General features: G+C 36.2%; 1 protein-coding gene across 3 annotated transcripts in view; it reads left to right on the forward strand.

Moving 5' to 3' along the window:
- usp16 (ubiquitin specific peptidase 16) overlaps positions 1 to 16350 on the forward strand; it is a 210019-nt gene that overhangs the window by 150794 nt on the left and 42875 nt on the right. For all 3 annotated transcript variants that reach the window (XM_039744906.1, XM_039744907.1, XM_039744908.1), the window contains exon 14: positions 8003 to 8612. In XM_039744906.1, coding sequence (XP_039600840.1) covers positions 8003 to 8612 — 610 coding nt within the window. The remainder of the gene's footprint in view (positions 1 to 8002; positions 8613 to 16350) is intronic.

Raw genomic sequence — 16350 nt, forward strand, 5'->3', positions numbered from 1 at the left:
TGTCCTGTCGTACTCTGTTGTATGGGTTACGGAACATATCTCCAAAAGAATAAAAGAAAGATTTCCCTACCAATCAGTTCATCTCCTGCTACTCACATTCTGTCTTTCTCTATACTGCAAACACTCCTGGTTATGTTATTGTCTCCTGACTCCCTACTCAAAACTTCCTTCCACTACACATTCCTTTTTCTCCTACCTTCTCCTGTCACACTCCTAAGAGGTGTGTCTGCCCCTTACAGAACAGAAGCCTTTCACCCAGTCCCTTCACTTACAGCATTCATTCCACTTGTGATGAGCGATATTGCTGATTTTCTTTTTTGATCCGAAACCAGGTGATGTTGAGGGCAGTATTGCCGATGCTGATGCAGCCAGAGTGTTGCAAGAATGGCTAATCTTCTGTAAAAACTTAAAGTATGTGTGGATATCAAAAGTCACATTTTAAATACTTTGCATTAGTAGACAATTACATTTAGTGCCAAAGTTCAGACATCTTTGCTTGATTATCAACAGTAATTATTAAAATTTTTCAGTTCTTGCAAATGATCTATGGAACAACAACAAGCATTAGTGTTACATTTATTCTTTAAAAAAATTTAAAAGCTTGGCAATTTTTGGCTCAAAAAATAATGTTTTTATATTTTAATGCAAAACGTCCAAATCACTAAAAGTACGTAGTCAGAAATGTCAAAAGTATAACGATGCAAATATGGAGCGAGTATCATCAGACTCATTCTCAGTTTCTCAATCCAGTTCAATTTCCCTGACTGAATACAGATTCACTTCATTACCACTGCAGATGAGAGGCTCCTCAATATCACAGCTCATATCACTGTCAAGAGCATGCAACACTTTGACTGCTGAAAGACCTTTTTTTTACATCACTCCTTATTACTTGGCATGCCTACAGGTGAGGGGAGAAGATGTGGCTATACATTGCTCGGGACTACTGCTTTTAGCGTTGTTTTTACAGCCCGAGTGACACTCGAGTCTAATGCTAGGGAATGGGATTTAAAGTAATATTTATTTATTTTTTTTTTTAACAAAATGGACATAATAAATATATGAAGCTTGAAAATGTGTTCTAATTATGTCCAGTTATCAAGCTTTAAATGTAATACAGACATTGATTATTTTCTGTTCAAACAGTTACAACCTTACATCAGATTACAATACTAATGTTGCCTAGTTACTACCTGTGGAAGGCTTCTTTAAGAGTAGACTGCAACCTGAGTGTCTCTCAATTGTTCTAATTGCTCCATTGTAACTCAGTGTGTTCGGCAACATAAGTGACTTTTATGTGTTTTACTAGGTTTGTGATGTGGCAGCAGTAACATGCTGTCTTCTGACATGTATCACATTTTGCTTTATTATTTTTCACTCAGTGGTGTAAAATAACTCCAAACAATGCTTCACTTTCTTTCTGTCTTTACCTCACATACACAGCTTCACTGCTCTGACTGGCACAGCACTGCCAGTGTGAATGCAGGGCGATGAAAAGTGCTGAAGGAAAATCAGCTCCTGTTTTACACAATATGACACATTTAATAATAATAATAATAATACATTTTATTTAATAGGCACCTTTCTTTAAGGTTCTTTAGGTCACCTTACAATGAAATTAATCAACATTAATCTATACTAATAAAAGGCAAAACCCTCACTGACTCACTCACTCATCACTAATTCTCCAACTTTCTGTATAGGTAGAAGGCTGAAATTTGGCAGGCTCATTCCTTACAGCTTACTTACAAAAGTTGGGCAGGTTTCATTTCGAAATTCTACGCGTAATGGTCATAACTGGAACCTATTTTTTCGTCCATATGCTATAATAGACGTCAGCTCGATGGCCGTGGGAGGTGGAGTTACGCCTCCCACGTAATTTAGTGCCGGCCCATAACCAATAGAAACACTGCCGCTAAATGTTCATGGGTGAAGGACTGTGCTTACGCAGATGAAGATGAGATGGTCAGGGTGGTGTTTGGCACAAACTCTGCGAAACTGCGAGAGAAACTTTTAAGTGCCGGGTCTTAGCTAACATTAAATACAGCCATGGACATCGCACAAGATGGCACCAGCACAGCTGGGAACCTTCGACGCATGTACACCGAGCGGCTCACGTGAACTGACGCAGTGCACAGACAAAAAGCAACAGTTCCAAAGAGTGCTGAACAAAAACCAAATTACACAACCGCGGAAACAAAGCACAGTGTGAACCGTAAGTTTAAATTAAGTTTATAGACACACTCCCGCTGTCGTTTGTCATGCCTACGATGAGTATGGTATTTGCGAGATACGTTAAGTTTAATGAGAAGACACGAGGTATAAACGAGACTTTGGATCACTTTGTTGCAGAGTTAAAATTGCTGTAGCAAGAAACTTTGAAGTGCCGGGTCTTAGCTAACATTAAATAAAGTCGTGGACATCGTGAGATCGCACGAGCACAGCTGAGAAGCTTTGATGCATGTACTCCGAACGGCTCGCATCAACTGGCTTTGCAGGACTGGAAAAGATTAAATTAAGTTCATACACATGCTACCGGTAAGTATTCAAAGGCAATTTCCACAACTTGCTACCGGGAATGCCTGTTGAACATCTTACATTCACGAGTTCCAATTTGGGTGGTGAACACTTCGATGAATGAAACCTGTTATCTTTACAACGGTTGACAAACACGGAATAAACTTGAACACAACACGTCCTCCAAATATGAACCTGATTGAAAGAAATAATGCTAATCAAATCCTTGATGACAGCAACACTTATAACGGTCACAAGACTATTACATTGACAATCATGTTACGTTATTTTTAAAATGTTTCCTTTTCTTAGCACAAGCACAGCTGAGAAGCTTCGATGCATGTACTCCATAACGCGTAAAAAAAAATAACGCATTTAATCACACTTTGCATTCCAAGCAAAGGGTAACTTTTGTCAATGCATGATTTCCTTGTACATCGATTACATTGATGCACACATCAGAGCTACAACAATGTAAGAGTCGGAAGAAAGCGCGTTGCTAGCACTGATCAGAGGCAAATTTCATTTCAAAAGACTACCCGACGAAAGCCTTGATAAAAGTGTGGTTTGGTGCAAACTGTGCAAAAATGAGTTTGCATACCACCAAGGCACTTCAACCTTACGGTTCCATCTAAATGCAAAACATGTTACAGCGAGCACAGAAACTGTGTATGCTGTTAGCACTAGCAGTATGGGTTCGAGTACCAACAAAAGGTGTCGGCAGCCCAAACCTCATGAAATGACTGGCTTCAGGACCAAAATTAGTAAGTCAACATAGGTCAAACTTACAAAATCTCTCGCCACTAACAGTGGTGGAAGATAGGGGGTTAGAAAATGTGCTACAGTTAGCGTATTTCAAGTAAAATTCAACAGCTTTATGACATTGAAAAGCAAGCAAAATAAGATGCATTACAGAAAGCGGACTTTGTGGCTCTTACTGTGGATCATTGGACTTCCATGACCGTTAGTAATTCTAATTACATCTAATTACAAAATGTTCAATGATCACACTGTTTTAGCCTAATGTACAAAATAATTTTGGCTAAGGTTACTCACAGTTTAAAGGTGAGGCTGGTCAAATTACCTTTTATGTTTCTGCCTTATTTTTTTAAGAAGAAAAACTGCACTTATATTGTTGAAATTTTGGTTATTATTATTTAAAGACAATACCATTCTGAAAATGTACTTAAAATACCACTTTTTTTTTTAACTCTATCCAATTTTAGCCAGGGATCATATTTTTGTTTCTGTTTTGAAATGAAATGCAGTTGAAATGCATTTTTTTTTTCTTCAGAAATTAAAACAGCTTGAGTTTACAATATTCCTGTCCATGTCTATTATTTGATTCTGTCGCCCACTAAAACACGCATTCGTTTATTGGCCATAATAATGTAGTTTAATTATAACAAAAGAGAAAACCTACGAAACACTATTCAAACAGAAGTGAATATCACTGACACTGTGATTTCAAAATGTGATCCGACACATGGTATTGGGGAAAAACACTATGTGCTAGCACAAGGGAGAGCTGTTGCAATGTGCATAGCTTGTAGCATACCGCGCAGCAATAGTAATAGGTAGATGCTAGCGTGCGCAATATTTTGTTTGTTTTTTTTGCACTTACTGTTCATGGAGACTGATGTTTAATCGAGTGACGGATAATCGAAATTTTACTGTAATAAGGTTAAAGTAACTCAAAAAAGCTAATACCCACAGTTGGCTTTCTCTTTATAAGGTCAGTACAGCTTTTGGCTGTGAGTGCAGTGTGCAGAAAGTCATTGTGAATAAGCAAACCTATAATAATTTGTATGGCAAGTATTTCTTCAAATCAGTAACATTAATATGAACATTATATACTCTCGAAAAGATTTGTGTTACTAGTGCGCATATCAGTTAAGTTTTTGTACAAAAACTATCAGAATAAATCTGTACCTAACAGAAATACATATTTGGGAAATGTTCATAAACCTTTTTCACACACCTTTATGCATTACTAGTGTGATGTTAAAAGCTTCTAAGTTCTATTGATAATAGAGAATATGGAAATTATTAACTGTTATACATGATAAATTACCATGGATTCCTGTAACAGACTACTGTTTATTAGTACAAGCTCTTCTTCAAGGATCCTGGAGTTCACTTACAGTAGAAGCTAATTAAAAATGTTTTATTTGCTTAGAAAATTGTATTTCACAGAAGGCTGTTAAACATTTGTACATATTCAGAAGTTCAGAAGTGTTCCTGGAAATCGTCTAAATTGTTGTTCACCATTATTTTAGAAGAACTACCTATAATGGAATTCATAAGAACTATTGAACTTTTTTTCATATGTTTCTGCATACTGTTAAAGGAGTCGTGTGAAGTACTTCAACTTTGAAGTAATTCAAACTTGGAACTTTTTTATTTCAGTTTGCAAAAATCATATTTTTGTAATTTCCACAAAAGAAATCCAGATTAAAGGTCTTCAAAGTTTAAAAAATAAATGAAGTATATTTTAAAGGTTAAAAAAAGCAGAAACAAGTAAAATTCATTAATTCATGCACACACTCATGATTACTCACACGTATGTAAGTTAACATAACATAGATGTGTTTTGAATAGGAAATGAAAATGAGAGCACTTGGAGGAAAATCCTGGCAAATAAATGTGCACAGCTAATCAACTGACTGGGATTTGAAAACAGGGTATTGGTGCTGTTAAGCAGCAGTGCCAGTCAATGTTGTCTGTATTATGTAATCTATACTTAACATTTTCTTAAAGGTTATTTGTGATCAAATAATTTAACATTAATTAAATGAAACAATCAGTAAATAAATAACAGTTCAAAATAAGAAAGAGTGCCTTTCAATGTACTTCTCTGTTTTATTTCAGTAGGGAATAGCTTTTCATACTAAAAAAAAAGGAAAGTAAAAATCTTTTGTCTGGCATATACATTTAAATTCATGTGCACTTACTGCATCAACACCAGCTATTTCAGATGACATCACTTCAGCCTGTGCCAGTTGCCACATATGTTTGAATGCCCTTAGAAATAGACAGCTCACACTTGAAGAAATACCCAGAAAATCTGTATGTTAAAGTCAACTGCAGATATGAAATGTGGTTATGTAGTTGTCAGGATTGTGAATCTATGACAGTCACCATGTTACCTACAAGACGCCAGAGTACATTATGAAGTTTTGTAGTATGTATATTGGAAGCAGCAACTAACACATTTTTAATAAGCAAGTAATGGAAACATGCTTGATCGAATAAAATGGTATATTGCAAGCTTACCACCAATGTTCATTTCATTTAATATATTGAGAAAATCATTCCACAACAGATCAAATGCTAGCGAAAAGAAGTGTGCCACAGTCTGATCATATTTTTTTTCATAGCAGAATATCATGAACATGTTGGTGAAGAACAAACTAATGTCATTATTTTAGCAGGAGAGTTATAATTGCACATTCTCTATTAATAGCACAGTAGTGCTAGAGTTTTAAATGTATGGGAAAATGAAGAATGAAACAAAGATCATTATAAAAAAATAATATTAATTTTAATTTGTATTAAAACCCAAATATATTTACATTTCTCTATTATGAAACAAAATCTTGAGATGAGACGAGACAAGACTATTGCCAAGAGATTTTTTCAAGTCTCGCCTTCCTCTCAACCATTTACATTTAACGGCCCATGCCCATGATCGTTTCACCTCTCATTCGTGTGAATGCTTTTGTCAGATACTGTTCCTTCGCTCTCAACTTTTACAAATTTTTATGTTTTCCTCACTTTAAGTTCCCAATAAAAGAAGACGTATTATGTCCAAATCTTATTGAAGAAGTCAATAAATAATTCCAAAGGGTTATCAACAGAAGAAATGAGTACACGGGCAATCAAAATGAATTAATGTGAAAATTGTTGATCGGTTACATGGCAGATTGGTTAAATATGTATCAATAGACTATGCTGAAACAGTTGGTGGTGATTGTGCGTAAGATGAAAACCTCAGCTTTCAATATCCCATAGAATATCTACAACTGTTAACACCGTCAGGTCTTCCACTGGCTGAATTACTATTGAAGGAAAGATGTATCTTAATGTTATTGCGTAATTTATGTATGAATGATGGGCTATGCAATAGGACAAGATTAGTTGTATTCAAAATTGGTCGAACAATTCTGACATTTAAAATTTTAACAGGTGACTGGAAAGGTAATGTAGTACATCTTCCGCGGATAACATTGGACACCAAATGAGATCTTGATATGCCATTCGTATTAAAACGTTTACAGTTTCCCATTAGAATAGCTTCTGCTATGACAATTAACAAATCACAGTGACAAACATTAGAAAAGGTCGGTTTATTTATTAGAGAAGAAGAAACAATATTCACTCACGGGCAGTTATACATTGCGTTCTCATGATGTAACTGCAAACACAGAATAAAATTCTATGCGATATTGATGAAAAGTTAATTCCAAATATTGTTTTTGCTGACATTTTACAGTAAAAGTGTAAGTTTAAAAAGTATTTGTGCATGGGGCAGAGCCCCCTAGTATTCATTAATTTTGTTTTCGCCTCTCCTTTTTAATTGGTATTTTTTAGTTGTACAACATCAGTGAAATAATAAATTAAGACCTGCAGTTTTATTGTACTTACTACAGACAATTTTAGTGAGTTCTGAATTTATTCACTGTGATAAATTCTGTATTTCTGTAGAAATTCATAAAATTACGCAGTTCCTCAGCAGTTCATTATGATCCAGAACTTTGTTGAATTAATATTCATAATGTAATGTGTTCACAATAAGATTTTCGCATACATATAAATTACTAAGTGTTTAAGGTGTAAATATGAAAACTATAGGTATATTTAGAGTTGCATTTTATTGTATATATTTTTAATTAACCCCCGTGTCCTAAAATGGGGTACTGTCGATAGCAGTGAAATACAGTTTGTGATGTGCTAAATACACCTCATGGATAATGGAACCAAGAATTTATTAGATGATGCGTAACAGAATTTATGCAAAAGATTGCTTTTGCCAAAGAAAATATCACAGTTACCATCTAAAGACTGTAGAACAGCTTGATGGTAGCACACATTTGAAGGAAAAAGTCATGGGCATTTTTGAAACATTTTAATAAATTTGCAAAATGGATGAAAACCTGGTTATTGTTAAAAAATATATATATATATCAAGGACAGAATGTCCAGATAAGAAATGAAAGTGTATGTGATAGCTGTCTGTTCAAGTCACATTTATGATATATGAAATTGAGACTATAAAAGCAGTGCATAGTATACTACTTTTGTTTTATAAAATAGTAGGCATTTTGAATTAACTTAATTTGCTAATTTTAGGAGCCTTAGTAATACAGTATCTAATTCTGAGTATTAAAACAATGACAGTAAATGAAACAAAGAACAATTGTATTTAATTTTAAGTTATCTACTATACTAAACCTGTTTTTTTGTTTTTTTTTTTTCTTTTCAGAATCACCGACGGCAACAAAAGTTAAAAGAAAAGATTACTCCTCTTTGTTCAGCTAATCTAAATGTGCAGGAAAATCAATGTAACAACGAGGCTTTGTATCAAGACAGTGTCACCCAGACAGAAATTCAAACATTAGCCAAAGATGATTCAGTTTCTGATGAAAATGAATTGAAGCAGTCAGAAAAAGTGAGACTTGTAACTTCAGAACCTTATGAACATGGCAGCAAAACTACTGTTAACTCTAATGTTGAACAAGCCATCAAAGAATCTGACTTATTAGACACCACTTTGGAGGAAGAAGAAGAAGAATTGATTAATGGGATTAGTGGTATAAATCTGAATGAAGATATGCTATGCCATGAAGATATACATTTAGAAATGAATAACTGTAATAATGTGTTTGTTGCCAAAGAATACACTGTGGTTAAAGAAGACCAAGAATTGGCTTTTGTTACACTTGCAAAGAGAGACCCTCCTGCAAAACAAGAATGTTCAGCTGAGTCGTGTTTATATCAGTTTACTGAAATTGAGAAACTCGCTGATAATAACAAGCTCCTTTGTAATACCTGCACCAAGAGAAGGAATATGGGAGTGCATACTGTGTCTCATGGTAATTTTTTTTACATTTTCTTTAGTGTTTTCCTTTGAATTTAAAATGTTCTTTTTTGTATCTATTTATTGCCTGTAGCAAATATGGCAATTCCCTGTGGTTATTTGAAATGCTGGTTCTGTCTTGGGCATTACATTTTTTGGGAAGTCCCAACTTTTCTAATCAATGCAAAGTCCATCTCAAAAGATACAGATATTTCCCTTTCTATAATTAATATAAGCATTTAAGTAGTCTATTTCCCCATATTTGTGCTTGTTGTTAGTATTTTGTATAGTCAAAATAATTTCAAGTATTTTATTTTTCTCATTTCTTATATTTCTTACAGTTTGATATTGTTTATTGAATATAGTTTTGTCTTGTCCTGGAGAATGTTTTTACCCATTGCCTGTAAATGTTTCTGCTTAAATTTGATCATGTTTTTGCTTTTCATAGTGTTTTCCACAGTTCATACATACACTGTACAATTAGTACAGTGTATCAAGACTGTTACTTTAAAATTAGTTCTTCATGAACATGAGGACTCTATTCGAAACTTGTTAAGGATATATTTTGCACAAGCATTAGGAAGTTTTTCTTCACACACAGGCCCATACACGCATGGAATAAGTTACCAAGCAGAAGTAGTGTTGTAGGCAGTAGAACTTCAGAGACCTTCAAAACTATATTATGTTATTTTGGAAGAGTTAAGTGGATAGGACTGGCAAGAGCCTTGTTGTATTGAATGGCCTGTTCCCATCTGGATTGTTATGTTCAAGTCAAGAAATACCTGTTTTGCCGACTTGTCATCAGAAGCATCCATGAACTGCTTATTTCACAGCTGTTTTTTTCCCATATGTTTAGCAGTAAAAATATGTGATTCATGCATGTATTCATGACTAACCACCCAGTAAAGGGTTGCTGATTTACCTTTTAGCACCATATAATATGGAAGTCAGATTGATGGATGGAATTACAGATGATAGTGGGAGAAGACTGCATAAATGGCCTCAGTAAGGAAATAGTCTTTACATTCCTGCCTACTGTAAACATCTATGTAAGTTTCATACAAAATCATTGTAATTGTATACTTGGCTGTCCAGTCTATTTACAAAATATGGTGCTGTACGTGCTATGATCAATTCAAAATAAAATATACAAGTTAGTTTTTCAAGACTTCCACAGTGGTCCAATACTAAGGTCCCACAGCCATTGATGAAATTTCAAATAGAAGCACAAGGCAAACTGGCCTAATGACATTACACAATGCACAGTCACACAAAAACAGATCAGCTACTTGATTTCTGAAAACAAAACCACTAAGTATGTAAAACGTGTTGTTGTTTTTCAAAGACAATGTATTATCTATCAATATAGCAAAATGTGGTAAAAGTACTCAAAACACATACAGCACATATCTGAATAGTGTACAAGCAACTGAAATGTATTCTCAGTGTCAAGAAAATTGATAGATGTTGTAGCTACTGAAGTTAAGCTTAGTACTTTAGCTTTAGTACTTTAGTAAAATTCAATACCTGAAAATTTTTATAAAATAAATTATTACCAACACGATAAATAATATTTTTAGGGGAATTTTAAAATATTCAATGAGATGGCAGAGATCATTTTTCATTATTTTTACTAATCAACTAATATCTCCTAAATGTTCAAAAACCTATTCTTAAAACAACAAATGTCAAATATTTCACAAATTGAATTGCTGACAAAGTTGATTTGAAAATTCATCATTCAAAATACAAAATAGTGATTTAAATAGTTGAATCATTATTTACCAAGCTTGGTGGATTGACAGATAATCTAGAAACTGTTGAATCATTTCAGAGGGACTTGGACAGCATACAGGCTTGGGTAGATTTGTGGCAGATGAAATATAATATCAGTAAATGTAAAGTATTACATGTAGGAAGTAAAAATGTTTGGTTTGAATACACAATGGGAGATTTGAAAATCGAAAGTACACTTTATGAGAAGGGTTTAGGAATCAGAGTGGACTCCACAGTATCAAGCGTCAGACAGTGCTCAGAATGTTAAGTTATATAGCATGATGTGTGGTGTACAAATCCAGAAAGGTTATGCTCAAGCTTTATAATGCACCTGCAAGACCTCATCTGGAGCACAGTGTACAGTTTTGGTCTCCTGGGTACAAAAACAACATAGCAGTGCTAGAAAATGTCAATAGAGGAGCAACTACACTGATTTCAGGGCTATAGGGAATGAATTATGATTAAGACGAAACATGACTGAAGTATTTAAAATTGTGAAAGGAATTAGTACAGTGGATCAAGTCTGTTATTTTAAAATGAGTGCATTAAGAACATGGGGATACTTGCTTTCTTTATAATGCATATTTTTGCATATTATACAGTAAGTTATTTCATGTTTTGTGCTTATGTAGCTGGTTGATGTTTACATTTTGGGAGAAGGGGTTTCAAATGTGCAGCAGACATTATTTTTATTATTAGAGTGTCTTTCTCTTTTTCTATTCTTGATTTCGCTCTCATTTGCTTATACTTTTTCACATTCATCAAAGGCAGCAGCAAAGCAAGCACAAAGAGGATGGATTGTAATATCACTTGTAAGCTGCTTGCAAATTCTTCTTTCTGTTTGTTTAAAAGGAATAAAGTAAAAAGGAATTAAAATAGTGGTTTGGAGTAAATTTAATTAAGCTAGATAAGAACTATTTACACCATGCAGAGTATACCTGGAGTCATTCCATGTTAAATCAACCGATTTTCTAGAAATCCCACGCACTTTGTTCTCAAATAATTCTGAAAAATATACCAGATGCACCCATTTTATCCAGTAGACACCCTCTAAAATAATTTTATGTAAGATCAATAATTTCCAAGATACGGCCAATTTTGTGAGGGGAGATTTTTCATTAATTTCACAAGACCATATGTAAAGAACTAAACCATCTAGCAGTCTCAAAGTTTGCAAACTGGTACTTTTATATGTATAGTACATAACAAAATTAAAATGTTTGCTCCAGATGACACCACTTGGTAAGAGCAGACATTCAAAAATGGAAAAAAAAATATTTTATGTCTTTGGCTCTGCTATATTCAGGCTTTCAAAAGCATATGTCTAACTGAGTTTTTTTCCATATTTAGATACCTACGCAGGGCTTTCCAAACGTTCTAAACCAGGGGTGCCCAATACGTTGATCGCGATCGACCGGTAGATCGGAAAGGTAGTGCAGGCAGATCACGTTGCATTTAAAAAACATTTTTTAGAATGTCAGTCTATAATATATCCTCCCTATGGCATTTGGCACTTGATTGACATACAAGGCGGCCAGTCTGAGATCTCTTTTTTTCTAACACACTGGTCATCCTGCACGCACAATCAAACGCGCGAGCTACTGCAAAACTCCGGCTATCTAAGTGATCTAGTTAGCCTTCCAATTTATATCGAATAAAGAAGGGATTTAAAAAAAAATTGTTGGTTATGGGCTGAATGTGGAATTGGAAGAGAATTTTTTTCTCTCACAATGTCACAATTGAAGTGCGTTTGTCTGATCTGTCAATCTATCATTGCTACTCCAAAGAAGGAAAATGTGGAAAGGCACTTTCGAACTGTTCATAAAAAATACGAAACTGTCTTCCTTCCGAAAAAGTGATCTGAGAAAGAGAAAGGAGAGGAACTAAAATTGCAGTTAATCAGACACCCGTCATTTTTCACTCGGCTGAATTCAAAAGCAAAGGCAGACACACCGAAGCATCATTCTGGGTGAGTCACTCGATCATTAAGCATAAGAAGTCCTTCCAAGATGGAGAAATGATAAAAAGATGCCTTCATTGAGGCAGATGGCTAGGGAGAAATTCCTGCTGAAATTTAAAGACCCCTGGCCAGAGAAAAAGGAGTTTCTTCTTGTCATTAAACATGCAGAATACAAGCAGCTTAATAACGATCAATGGCCGCTAGACTTGGCATTTTTTTTCCGATCTGACCAACATGTTGAATGAGCTTAATTTACAGCTGCAAGGAAAAGAGAAAACCATGGTCATTATGATTAGCTCAGTTAATGTTTTCAAACGAAAAATGCAACATCTGTCCTGAAAGCTGCAGCACCTTGATTTGGGGAACATCCAAAACCTCGCGTCAGAGCTAGAGACGCAATGGAAGGCATTTGTGCAACTTGACAGCATACGCTACACAGAGCGGATTGAAAATTGTCTGTCAGACTTTATCTAATGGATAAAAAGTAACGATTCGAGTGTTGCCCAATGTAGCGCAGTAAGAGTAGCATTTTTTCTTCACAAATGTACTCAAGTAAAAGTAAAAAGTATGGTGCAGTAAAACTACTCTTAGAAGTACAATTTGTTTAAAAAGTGACTCAAGTAAATGTAACTCATTACTACCCACCTCTGATACTCAGTATATTTATATATATATATATATATATATATATATATAGTGTATGTGTATATATATATATATATATATAGTGTATGTGTGTATATATATATATATATATATATATATATATATATACACAGTGGAACCTCAGTTTACGAACGTCTCGGAACACATACAAATCGGTTTACAATCAAAAAGTTCACCAAACTTTTGCATCTGTTCACGACCACAGACTTTGTATACGAACAAGACATTTTCTTTTTTGCTTTATGCGGGCCGATGATTTCTGCACTTGTTCTGTCTCTCCCTGTGCATTCCCTGTGCAGAGAGGGAGGGAGACAAGACACACATACACACACGAGAGAGAGAGATGGCTGGATGCATAAGGCCGAGAACGCAGATAAAGAATGCACCTGGCTTGTTTTTAAAGAGACAGATCCGAGCATTGTTTTAACCTCTTTGTATTTAATGAAGACTTTTTTCTATTGGATTTTAACCTCCACTTCACTTCTGTTTACAGCAATCTGTAGCATGCATTGTTGCAATGTTACTTTTCTTGGTGGTTTATTAAATTATGGATTTTTCAAATGTTCATTTTTTCCCTGTGCTTAAAACTCATTTAAAAAGTGTTTTTAGCGAGCAGTTCATAGCCCTATAGTGCGAACTCTTGCAATGTTATTTTTCTCTGTTGAACAGTTCAAGATTTTCTCAGTGTTATTCAATGTGTTTACATTTAGTTTACTATTACGCTGTGCATTCTATGGTGTTATTAACTATATTTGTGCTTAAAAATCTTTAAAAAATATATTTACATACAGTTCGTACAGTCTGGAATGGATTAATTGTATTTACATACAATCCTTTGGGGGAAGTTTCTTTGTTTCACGACCAAATCGGTTTACGACCAAAGTTTTGCAACGAATTATGGTTGTGAACCAAGGTTCCACTGTGTGTGTTTGTATATACACTGCTCACAAAAATTAAAGGAACACTTATTTTATTGGGCCTGGCATGAAATCAATTAAACCTGTCTGATCATTTTCTGGTTGGTTAAGTAGCTGAGGTCATTGTTAATCACTTTCAGCTGTATTGGTGTTCATGGACTTAACGACAGGTGCACTAAAGTGGCAACAATTAGAAAACCCTCAAAACAGGAATGGTTTTACATGTGGAGGTCATTTCAAGTTTCTCCCTCTTGATCTTTTTTGGCTGGTTTTGGCTTGAGTAATTATCTCTACTGGCAGTATGAGGCGATTCCTTAACCCTACAGAAGTTGCACAGGTTGTCCAACTTTTCCAGGATGGCACATCCACACGTGCTGCAGCAAGAAGGTTTAATGTGTCTCCCAGCACAATCTCCAGAACATGGAGGAGATTTCAGGAGACTGGCTGTTATTCTCGGAGAGCTGGACAGGGCCGTAGAAGGTCCTCAACCCATCAGCAGGACCGATACCTGCTCCTTTGTGCAAGGCGGAACAGGCTGGGCACTGCTCGTACCCTACAGAATGACCTCCAGAGGGCCACTGGTGTGAATGTCTCTACCCAAACAATCAGGAACAGACTTCATGAAGATGGCCTGAGGGCCCGACGTCCTGTAGTGGGCCCTGTGCTCACTGCCCAGCACCATGGAGCTCGACTGGCATTTGCTCAAGAACACCAGAATTGGCAAGTCCGCCACTGGCGCCCTGTACTTTTACAGACGAGCAGGTTCACCCTGAGCAGCTGTGATAGACGTGAAAGAGTCTGGAGAAGACAAGGAGAACGATATGCTGCCTGCAACGTCGTTCAACATGACAGGTTTGGTGGTGGGTCAGTGATGGTCTGGGGAGGCATATCCATGGAGGGACGCACAGACATCTACTGCGTAGGAAATGGTGCTCTGACTGCCATAAGGTATCGAGATGAAATCCTTGAACCCATTGTCAGACCCTACGCTGGTGCAGTAGGTCCTGGTTTCCTCCTAATGCACGACAATGCCCGCCTCATGTGGCAAGAGTATGCAGGCAGTACCTGGAGGATGAAGGAATTGAAACAATTGAATGGCCTTCACGATCCCCTGACTTAAACCCAATAGAACATCTGTGGGACATTATGTTTCGGTCCATTAGGCGCCAGGTTGCTCCTCAGACTGTACAACAGCTCAGGGATGCCCTCATACAGATCTGGGAGGAAATGCCACAAGACACCATCCGTCGTCTCATTAGGAGCATGCCCGACGTTGTCAAGCATGCATACAAGCTCGTGGGGCCACACAAGATACTGAAAAGCATTTTGAGTAGCAGAAATTAAGTTTTTGAAAAATGGACTAGCCTGCCACATCTTCATTTCACTCTGATTTTAGGGTGTCTACACAATTGAGCCCTCTGTAGGCAGAAAACTTTTATTTCCATTAAAAGACTTGGCATCCTTTTGTTCCTAAGACATTGCCCTGTCGTTATTTGTATAGATATCCAACTTCATATTGAGATCTGATGTATCTAATGTGTTTCTTTAAAGTGTTCCTTTAATTTTTGTGAGCAGTATATATATATATATATATTTATATATCTATACTAATAAAAGGCAAAGCCCTCACTCACTCACTCACTCACTGACTCATCACTAATTCTCCAACTTCCCGTGTAGGTAGAAGGCTGAAATTTGGCAGGCTCATTCCTTACAGCTTACTTACAAAAGTTGGGCAGTTTTCATTTCGAAATTCTACACCTAATGGTCATAACTGGAAGGTATTTTTCTCCATTAACTGTAATGGAGTTAAACTGGAAAGGCGTGGGGGAGTTTAGTGTGACATCATCACGCCTCCACGTAATCACGTGAACTGGCTGTCAACGCATGATGCGTAGAAAACCAGGAAGACCTCCAAAAGCACTTAAGAAAACATGCATTATATAATTGAGAAGGCAGCAAAACAATAAAAAGCGAGCGAGTGACATATACTACCATATTCATGAGTGCTGCTACCTCGGAAAGAAAGCAAGGTGTAAACCTAAACTTTAAATTAAGTTCATAGACAGGCTACGCTGGCGTTTCACATGCCCACAGGTAATGTGGGATACAAGTTTAATGAGAGGACGGGATATAAGCGAGAGTTTTGATCACTTTGTAACTAAGTTAAAATTGTAGGTGAAGGGGTGTGCTTATGCAAATTTCGAGACTGTGTTTGTGGGGATTGACAGTTAAGGCGGGTGGGGAGTCACGTCATCATCTCCCTCCCATTTACCTCTTTTCGCTGAGCTGAGCTCATGCTAACGCCGTCTTCGAAGCAACTTCGTCACACTGCCACCAAATACTCACAGAAAAATCCACAAGTTAATACACACGCTGTCTCTAGAGTTTCTCCACACTGAATCCTCCAGGCACTGCTTACAAAAGGTTACATT

Source organism: Polypterus senegalus, chromosome 2 (assembly GCF_016835505.1).
Source record: "Polypterus senegalus isolate Bchr_013 chromosome 2, ASM1683550v1, whole genome shotgun sequence".
In the NCBI taxonomy this organism is placed as follows: domain Eukaryota; kingdom Metazoa; phylum Chordata; class Cladistia; order Polypteriformes; family Polypteridae; genus Polypterus; species Polypterus senegalus.